The 10838-nt window shown below is 35.0% G+C and overlaps 1 protein-coding gene across 1 annotated transcript; it reads left to right on the top strand.

The window, feature by feature from the left end:
* The first annotated feature begins 3098 nt into the window (after positions 1 to 3098).
* Positions 3099 to 9066, top strand: LOC145793382 (uncharacterized). Its single transcript, XM_082876199.1, has 6 exons — positions 3099 to 3571; positions 3830 to 3887; positions 3986 to 4251; positions 4531 to 4866; positions 5372 to 5475; positions 8864 to 9066. Exons 1-6 carry the CDS (start codon positions 3099 to 3101, stop codon positions 9064 to 9066), a joined length of 1440 nt encoding a protein of 479 aa, XP_082732325.1.
* The last annotated feature ends 1772 nt before the right edge of the window (positions 9067 to 10838 follow it).

Here is a 10838-nt window from a genome sequence, read left to right as displayed (position 1 = left end):
AGGGCTATTATTGATATCAATAACAGAAAAGATGCAAAACTCATAACTAAAGCGTATAAAAGGATCGAGTCTTAACCCAGGCCGCTATACTCACGAACATACTAACCTTCAATCCCATTCTCGTCTTTGTTGTTTCTTAGGTTATGGCTAGCGACCCTAATTTTCTTAAGTCATTTATTTATTATTATGATTATTGTTATCTTATCTTATTTTATTTTTGGCTTTATTAATTGTGTGGGTCACATGAGAATTTAATGTGATATTTAATGAATTTAATGTGGTAGTTAATTAATTTAATGTGTTATTTAATTGCATTTGATTAATCTAAATATTTATATTTGTTTAATGTGTTATTTAATTGCATGTGATATTTATATTTGTTATATATATATATATATATATATATTTAATCTTATATTTATATTTATATATATTATAATTATGTTGTATTATATAATATAATATATTATAATAGTTTATTAAGTTAGAATAGGATTAGGTTATAATAGTATTAGGTTATAACAAAACAAATAGGATCAAAAAGAGAGAAGCAGCCACGGGATAAAAAAAAAAAGAAAAGAAGAGAGAGAGAGAGAGAGAGAGATCAAAATCGGGAGAGGAATTGAGAGAGAACAAAGAGACGGCTAAAAGGAGAGAAAGGGGAGAGGGAAAAAAAAAACTAGGGTTAGGGTTTTGTTTTGGTGCCTCCATTAGTTCTTCAAATAATTCATAGATCTTCAAAATAATATTGTGAGTACAAAACTCACTTTCCTTGATTTATGTTTAATTCATTGTTTTTATTTTTATTTTTATTTTATTTATTTGATGTTAGTTTGAATTTGTGTTTATATAAAGATGATTGATGAATTTTAATTATTTTGTTTAGTTGTGTATGTAAGGTTTAGGGTATTTAGTTGATTGATTACTTTGATTAGTTGTGTATGTCAGATTTAGGGTTTTTATATAGATTTATTTTATGGTTGTAATAACCCTCATGATTATATGAAACTAAAATTAAAATGGTTATATGAAATTAAAATTAATTAAGAACCTATATATAAATTCCTTATACTCCACCATGACTCCATGGATTGTTGTTTTATTTGAGTAATGATGAGAAAGAGTGTATAAAAAAAGTGAGGATTATGAGATTTATGTGAATGTCTTAGGCTTGGCATTGTTATGTTTATTCTCATGTGTGAGATGTTGTGTATATATATATTGTTGCCTCGTTCTCATGAGTAGACGAGCGTTTTGATTTGCGCACGTACGTATATGCTAACCATCCGGGGAGTGTGAGTCAAACTCAGGACGATATCCCCAAGCAAGTTCGGCTTCGGAGCTGTGTTAGGTATACGGAAGGCACATGGGATATATGAATAGGCCGGAAGGGGAGGGCTGAAGTGGTGGAGTTAAGGTACAAAAATTTAATTATGAGTTTATTGATTTGTACATCTTGAAAAATAGTAATCGACCTCAATAAATTATGAAATTTGAGGAGAGGCATGTATATGTTATTTTGGACAACTTTTGTGTTGTACCTTTTTATTAACAAGATCGATTAGAACTTATAATCGGATGACCTTGTTTATTGTCGGTTTGATTCATTTTGGTAATGCAGATTTTATAGGCTGTTTTAACACATGAAACGAGCTCATTTTTATTGGTTTCACGTAAACTGAAGTAAAACATTATTCTGCACACTTTTCGTGTTTTGAACTTTTTCGAAAAAATTCATCTTTAGGGAAGTTTTTGTTCGTTTTCAGCTTCAAATTTTTCTATTGAATTCCGTCTAGAGTTTTATATCAAGCTTTTGTCTTAACCTGTTCAGTTTCTGTTAAATTCGTTTACGCAGTCTTTAGAAAATTTGATTCTATACAAATTTCGTTCTTTGAGTTTTGGTCAATTCAAATTGTTTAAGCAGGAAGCGGTGCATTTTTATACTTATTTAGCAAGTTACTTATGATTAAATTATACTAACTTTATTTTTTTTACTGGATGATGGGTCTTACTAACTTCTTATGCAGGGCTGACCCACCATATTTTTATTTCTATTTTGTCTATTTTATAATCAATTTATGTTTTGTTGTGTACGGACAAGAAATTAAATGCCACCGTATCTTGAGAAACTACCCATTCGTCTCGGTACGGTTAGAACTACTTATCTTGTCTCGTAATAAGAATTTAATGTATTTTTGTTTGTGTTTGGTGGACACATGGGTGTTAAATCTTGTACTCATACCAGTATACTTGTATACTGACCCGTTTTGTCTCTTGGCAACTCGGGTGCGTTCTGTTTGAGCGCAGCTGAGTTTCCTTTGCAGGATTAGTTGAGGCTATGGTGGTGACAAGAAATAACTATGATCGTAGGGCATGTCGTTTGGACTTCTTTTGTTTTTTTGAGCTTAGGGTTGTTGTAGTTTATGTATTTATTACTTTTTTTATGACTTTAGTATTGGAATAATTTGGCATGGTTTGTAACCGTACTTTATTTAAGTTGTTTTGACTAGTTGTTGCTAGTTTAATATTGGAGGTATTTGATAGTTATGAAATTATGATGGATGGTTTGGTTGGCGTTTAGTTTTTTTTTTTTTTTTTTTTTTTTTTTTGTTTCACCGCTAAGATTTGGATGATGGAATATTATTGGGGTTAGTCCTAATTTAATATTTAATTGTCTAAATTTTGGGGTGTGACAGTTTGGTATTAGAGCTCTAGGTTTTTTTAGACTTGTGAGAGTTTAGGTGATCCTCGGATTGTGGAAACATGGGTTAGCTGGTTTAGTTTGGTGGTTGAATTTATTCTAAGTATTTAAGAACAAATTCTTCTTATGTGTTTAACTTGAAGGTGATGGCTGGAAGGTATCTTTAATTTTTTTTTTTCAAGAACCCATTAGAGTACTTTTTGATCATATCTAGGCAGTTTGTAGAAAGAGAACATATTGTAACTACCTTCTTGTCTAGACCTATTCGTGTTGAGACTCCTTTAGGAGGGACAGTTACTCTTTATGAGATGTGTAAAGATTTTGAGATTTTTGCGACAAAGTCTTGTATGCGGATCTAATTGTGTTAGGGTTTGAGGGGTTTGTAATTATTTTGGGTATGGATTGGCTGCGAAAACACTTTGAGACTCTAGATTGTGCTGGAAAGACTATAAATATAGACATTCTCAGTATGCCACGGCTTACCCACACTTCTAGCGATAGAGAAGAGTTGGTGACGATGAGTTTTCTATGCTCGGTAGAAATCCCTAAGCAGGATATTAGTGAGGTAGATGTGGTGCGTGAGTTTGAGGATGTCTTCCAAGAGATACCTGGACCTCCACCCCGACGGATGGTAGAATTTCGCATTGACCTAGTGCCAGGAACTGCGCCAATTTCTAAGGCAGCATATAGAATGGCACCTAAAGAGCTTGTGGAGATGAAGAAGCAGCTGGAAGAGATGCTTCAGAAAGGGTTCATTCGTTCAAGTAACTCCCCGTGGGGAGCACCTGCGATCTTTGTCTCCAAGAAAGATGGCACTCTCCGTATGTGCATAAATTACAGAGAGCTAAACAAGGTGACTATCAAGAACAAGTATCCGCTACCTAGAATTGATGACTTGTTTGATCAGTTGAAGGGGGCAGCCATGTTCTCTCAATTTGATCTCAAAACAGGTTACCATCAGATGGGTGTATCAGAGGAAAGTATACCACTTACTGCTTTTTGGACCCGATATGGGTTGTACAAATTTCCTGTAATGCCTTTTGGTTTGACCAATGCTCCTGCCTACTTCATGGACTTGATGAACAGAATTTTTCAACCATATCTAGATAAGTTTGTGATTATCTTCAGGGATGATATCCTGGTATATTCTAAAAATGAGGAGGAACACAGAGAACACTTGAAAGTTGTATTGTAGACTTTGAGGGAGCAACAATTATACGCTAAGTTCAGTAAGTGTCACTTTTGGGAGAAAGAAGTTCGATTTTGGGACATGTGTCCAATCAGGGAATAGCGGTAGACCCTGAAAATGTTGTTGCGGTCAAAGAATGGAAGAAGCCCACGAACCCTACAGAGGTGAGAAATTTTTTAGGACTAGCCGATTATTACAAAAGATTTATAGAGAAGTTTTCCACTATTGCAGCACCAATGAACAAGTTGACCAGCAAGAATGTGAAGTTTGTATGGATAAATGATTGTGAGAAAGCTTTCCAAGAGTTAAAGCAGCGGTTGACTACAGCACCGGTGTTAACTACACCGGTACAAGGGGAAAAGTTAGTAGTGTTTACTGATGCGAGTGGAACTGGGTTGGGATGTGTGTTGATGCAGCATCAAAAGGTTGTATCTTATGCTTCTCGATAATTAAAACCTCATGAGAGGCGATACCCTACTCATGACTTAGAGTTGGCAGCAGTTGTTTTTGCGTTGAAAGTGTGGCGACACTACTTGTTTGGGGAGCACTTTGAGTTGTATACTGATCACAAGAGCCTCAAATATCTCTTTTCTCAAAAAGAGTTGAACATGAGACAACAGAGATGGGTTGAATTTATCAGTAGTTATGATTTCGAGATCCTTTACCACCCGGGGAAAGGAAATGTAGTCGCTGATGCACTTAGTCGACAACATGGGATTATAGCTTCTTTGATGATTCAAGAATGGAAGTCCTTGGAGTTAATTTCGATGCATGATATTCAACCAATAGAGAGTGCTGAGAGGGCATACATTGGTAGCTTGACTGTGCAGCCGACGTTACTGGATAAAGCTCGTCTGTTGCAGAATTTAGATGGGTTTCTCGTCAGCAAGCTCGATGACCTTGTAGTGGATTTGATCGATGATTGTCCTACTGATTGGTCTGTGGACTCAGATGGGGGATTGAGATTCAAGGGCAGGTTGTGTGTACCTAATATTGTTGAATTGAGGAAAGAGATTATGGATGATGCCCATAGGTCCCGATATATCATTCACCCTGGTGGGACTAAGATGTATCATGACCTGAAGAGAACGTTTTGGTGGGAAGGTATGAAGAAGGACGTAAGAGACTATGTTTCTCGATGTTGTGTGCCAACAAGTTAAGGCAGAACATCAACGACCGTTTGGATTGTTGCAGCCTCTTGAGATCCCTACTTCGAAATAGGAGTGCATCTCTATGGATTTCGTGGATGGATTGCCGCGGTCTAAGCAAGGCAATGAATCTATTTGGGTGATAGTGGATCGACTCACAAAGTCTGCTTATTTTATTCCTATCAGTGTTCACCGAACTGCGGATAAACTAGCTAGGCTATATATTCGGGAGGTGGCGCAACCTCATGGCGCACCCATTTCTATAGTTTCGGATCGTGATCCACTATTTGTGGCAGAGTTTTGGGAGAGTTTTCATCATGCTTTGGGTGCTAGGTTAGACCTGAGCACAACTTATCATCCTCAGACAGATGGGCAAATTGAGCTGGTAAATCAGATCTTGGAGGATATGTTGAGAGCTTGTGTTCTCGATCTTGGCGGTAGTTGGGAAGAACACTTACCATTGGTGGAGTTTGCTTATAATAATAGCTATGACTCTAGTATCGGGATGGCCCCTTTTGAGGCTTTGTATGGGAGGCCATGTCGATCACCTGCATGTTGGACAGAGGTAGGAGATACGCCGTTGTTAGGGCCAGAGTTGGTGAGAGAGACCATGAAGAAGGTGAACATTATTCGGGAACGTATTAAGACTGCACAAAGCCGTTAGAAAAGTTACTTCGATAAAAAACGTAGAGGGGGTTGAGTTGAATGTTGGACATTTCGTGTTTTGGCTTACAAATTAGCTTTATTTATACCTTTCATCGGCGAGACCATAACTTACAAATTAGCTTTATTTATACCTTTCATCGGTTGAGTTGAATGTTGGACATTTTGTGTATCTTTATTGCGGAAGTGTGTGCAAGACCCATCCCAAGTAGTATCACCAGAAGTGTTGGAGATTAATGATGATCTAACATATGTGGTGCGACCGATTACTATTCTAGATCGGGATATAAAGCAGTTGCGATGCAAGAAAGTGAACTTGGTGAAAGTACAATGGAGCAAGGATGAGAATGATATCACTTGGGAATTGGAAGAGAAAGTTCGGCATGTGCATCCGGAATTTTTTGTTTAGTACTCTTTTTTATCGAATCTCTGGACGAGATTCTTTTGAGGTGTGTATATTGTAGCGACCCTAATTTTCTTAAGTCATTTATTTATTATTATGATTATTATTATCTTATTTTATTTTTGACTTTATTAATTGTGTGGGTCACATGAGAATTTAATGTGATATTTAATGTGGTAATTAATTAATTTAATGTGTTATTTAATTATATTTAATTAATCTAAATATTTATATTTGTTATATATATATAAAAGAGAGGTGTTATATATATATATATATTTAATCTTATATTTATATTTATATATATTATAATTATGTTGTATTATATAATATAGTATATTATAATAGTTTATTAAGTTAGAATAGGATTAGGTTATAATAGTATTAGGTTATAACAAAACAAATAGGATCAAAAAGAGAGAAGCAACCACGGAATAAAAAGAAAAAAGAAAGAAAACAAGAGAGAGAGAGGGAGAGAGAGAGAGAGATGAAAATCGGGAGAGGAATTGAGAGAGAATAGAGAGACGGCTGAAAGGAGAGAAATGGGAGAGGAAAAAAAAATTAGGGTTAGGGTTTTGTTTTGGTGGCTCCATTAGTTCTTCAAATAATTCATAGATCTTCAAAATAATATTGTGAGTACAAAACCCACTTTTCTTGATTTATGTTTAATTCATTGTTTTTATTTTTATTTTTATTTTATTTATTTAATGCTAGTTCGAATTTGTGTTTATATAAAGATGATTGATTAATTTTAATTATTTGTTTAGTTGTGTATGAAAGGTTTAGGGTTTTTAGTTGATGGATTGATTTTGATTATTTTGATTATTTGTGTATGTCAAATTTAGGGTTTTTATATGGATTTATTTTATGGTTGTAATAACCCTCATGATTATATGAAACTAAAATTAATATGGTTATATGAAATTAAAATTAATTAAGAACCTATAGATAAATTCCTTATACTCCACCATAACTCCATGGATTGTTGTTTTATTTGAGTGATGGTGAGAAAGAGTGTATAAAAAAAAATGAGGATTATGACATTTATTTGAATGTCTTAAGCTTGGCATTGTTATGTTTATTCTCATGTGTGACATATTGTGTACATATATATTGGTGCCTTGTTCTCATGAGTAGATGAGTGCTTTGATTTGCGCGCGTACGTATATGTTAACCATTCGGGGAGTGTGAGTCAAAATCGGGACGATATCCCCGTGCAAGTTTGGCTTTGGAGCGGTGTTAGGTATACGAGAGGCACATGGAATATATGTGTAGGCCGGAAGAGAAGGGCCAAAGTGGTGGAATTAAGGTACAAAAATTTATTTATGAGTTTATTGATTTGTACATCTTGAAAAATAGTAATCGACTTCAATAAATTATGAAATTTGAGCAGAGGCATGTATACGTTATTTTGGACAACTTTTGTGTTGTATCTTTTCATTAAAAAGATCGATTAGAACTTATAATCGGATGACCTTGGTTATTGTCGGATTGAATCATTTTGGTAATGCAGATTTTATAGACTGTTTTAACCCATGAAACGAGCTCATTTTTATTAGTTTCGCGTAAACTGAAGTAAAACATTATTCTGCACACTTTTTGTGTTTTGAACTTTTTCGAAAAAAATCATCTTAGGGCAGTTTTTGTTCATTTTCAGCTTCAGATTTTTCTACTGAATTCCGTCTAGATTTTTATATCAAGTTTTTCTTTTAACCTGTTAAGTTTCTGTTAAATTCGTTTGCGCAGTCTTTTAGGAAATTTGATTATGTACAACTTTTGTTCTTTGAGTTTTGATCAATTCAAATTATTTAAGCAGGAAACAGTGCATTTTTATACTTATTCAACAAGTTACTTATGATTAAATTATACTAACTTTATTTTTTTTGTAGGATGGTGGGTCTTACTAACTTTTTTTGCAAGGCTGACCCACCTTATTTTTATTTCTATTTTGTCTATTTTATAATCAATTTATCTTTTGTTGTGTACGGACAAGAAACTAAATGCCGCCGTATCTCGAGAAACTACTCATTCGTCTCGGTGCAGTTAGAACTACTTATCTGGTCTCGTAATAAGAATTTAATGTATTTTTGTTTGTGTCTGGTAGACACGTGGGTGTTGAATCTTGTACTCATACCAGTATACCTGTATACTGACCCGTTTTGTCTCTTGACAACTCGGGTGGGTTCTGTTTGAGCGCAGCTGAGTTTCCTTTGCAGGATTAGTTGAGGCTATGGGGGTGACAAGAAATAACTATGATCGTAGGGCATGTCGTTTGGACTTCTTTTATTTTTTTGAGCTTAGGGTTGTTAGTAGTTTATGTATTTATTATTTTTTTTATGACTTTAGTATTGGAATAATTTGGCATGGTTTGTAACTGTACTTTATTTAAGTTGTTTTGACTAGTTGTTGCTACTTTAATGTTGGAGGTAGTTGATAGTTATGAAATTATGATGGATGGTTTGGTTGGCGTTTAGTTTTTTTTTTTTTTTGGTTGCACCCCTAAGATTTGGATGATGGAATATTATTGAAGTTAGTCCTAATTTAATATTTAATTGTCTAAATTTTGGGGTGTGACATTAAACATAAGGGGCATCGTTGTTGGAACCCTCTTTCCCGAAATCTCCAGATCTCTTACCATGTCATTTTTTGGGAACAAAAAATATTTTATTTTTTGTCAAAATTTCCCCTTCCATCCACTAATGCCCTTCCGTTCTTTACCAATTCTTCTATTAATATGTTTCCTCATGAGGCTTCTATAGTTGTATTGCCTACCACTGATTTGATAGCTCCTCCTGATGAGCCTCCTATAGCTCCTTCCGATGCTCTTCTCTTGCATGTCGACTCGATACCTCTGCCACGCCTTGAGTTCCTTGACCCTGCCAGTCACTTTGGCTCTCCACCATCATCTTTTGTTGTCCTATCAACTATTGATGACGCCTCTCTTGATCCCTTCCCTCCTTAGCTAACTTTTTTTTTACTCATTTATGTGATTATTACTGTTATTCTACTTATTATGTTGATGTTCTTCGCATCCTCCATTTTGTCAAGGGACCTTATTTCATGGATTTCATTATTCTATTCATTCATCTCTCGAGTTGTGTGCTTATTCTAATTAATGTCGATTAGGCTAGTAATTATACTGATCAACGCTCCAGCACTGGTTATTGCTTCTTTCTTGGTAACTCACTGATTTTGTGTCGAAGTAAGAAGCAAATAGTAGTTTTTAGATCTAGTAGTGAGGCAAAATATCGTGCTCTTGCCAACACCACTTAAGAACTCCTATGACTTCGCTAGTTACTTGAAGATATGGGTGTTCTTCACACTTCGGCCACTGTTCTTTGTTGTGCAATCGTATTTTCATCTAGATTACTTACAATGACGTGTTCTATGATAGCACCAAACACATCAAGACTGATTGTCATTTCATTCAACATCATGTTGCTAGTGGCACTATTTTGTAGCAATCTCTCACCTCGAATGCTCAAGTCACTATGTAACGCCCCTAAATTATTAACATCTGATAACTCTAATTAACTAATCAATAATCCTCAATCCTCAATAATTACGAATAATTTACAATTTAATAATCATATGTGTATATTAAAAGACATTTATTTTAGGGATGAAAAGTTCTGCATGCCTTTATACATTTATAACGTCTAAGACATTAATTTACAACATGTAACAAGTTTCAACATAAATTAAAACACAAAATAATGCCCCTACGGGCTACACGTTCCTAGGCTTATGCCCGGTTACAGATAAATGCTTTTCTAACAAATACAAATATAGCACTTGGCTTATCAAAATAAAATAACAAGAGATAAGATCCTCGTGCTCCCAAAACAATTCTCTACACCTCTACTATGGCGGGATCACAATAGCTTTTCCTACAGCAAATGCACTAGGGGTGAGCACAAAGCCCAGTAGAGTATTCTTAACAAAGTATATACATTTTTATACAAGCCTCATTCGATGGATGTACATGCCATTCCATGCTCAAAATAGCTTTTCTCTCTTTAAGAAAATCTCATGCACAATGCTTGTTAAAAAATATAATCAATCCAAAAAGCTCAAAACAATCACGGGGTGGTAAATAAGACTCAAGCAAATCCCCAAGGCTAGTGTTTGTAAGTAGGCGTATCAAGCACTACCAAATCCTACATTACCGATTACTAACTGGAAGGCCAAGGCACCGACACGCGCGAGTCTTTGGTCTTTTACCATGGACACTCAGGCTAAGCTAATTCTCAAACTACACCTCCTAATCGGATTTCGCACCGTATTTACCCAAAAATGGTTCAATAACAATATTTGTTCCACAAAGCCATTTTTGTTTCAAAAGTGATCTCAACAATGCCAGTTCAAGAGAAAACTATGATAATGAAATAGAATGCCAATGTTATACATATCGATGCTAATGCCTTGGACTTTCTCAAAATTCTCAATACTTTATCATTTTATCCACACAATCTTCCATTGTGATCAAGTTCTACATCTTTACTCAATATATATACACAATATATATTCCAAGAGATAGGTAAAAAAAAATGTGCATCTAACTGATTTTTCGCGCTCCTCGGAGGGGTTTAGTCTCCTCAGGTACGATAGTCGTATAGTTCGGACTCCTGTGATTCTGAATCTGGTTTCACAAGTGCAATGTAAAACAAAAAAATGAATGAGAGTCCAAGTCCTACTAATCTTAGAAAATCCATTAATCATCAAAGATGCTCA

Source organism: Camellia sinensis, chromosome 6 (assembly GCF_055761805.1).
Source record: "Camellia sinensis isolate YWXY chromosome 6, ASM5576180v1, whole genome shotgun sequence".
NCBI classification, from domain to species: Eukaryota; Viridiplantae; Streptophyta; class Magnoliopsida; order Ericales; family Theaceae; genus Camellia; species Camellia sinensis.
This window is presented reverse-complemented; position numbering and strand designations above follow the sequence as displayed.

Bases quoted from the DNA above. Each gene is read 5' to 3' on its own strand.
- LOC145793382 (XM_082876199.1), top strand. From the start codon at position 3,099: ATGGATTGGCTGCGAAAACACTTTGAGACTCTAGATTGTGCTGGAAAG. The intron at 4,252-4,530 runs GTTAGTAGTGTT...TGAATTTATCAG, and splicing joins ACACCGGTACAAGGGGAAAA to TAGTTATGATTTCGAGATCC. The intron at 5,476-8,863 runs GTAGTTGGGAAG...AGGCTTCTATAG, and splicing joins TTGTGTTCTCGATCTTGGCG to TTGTATTGCCTACCACTGAT.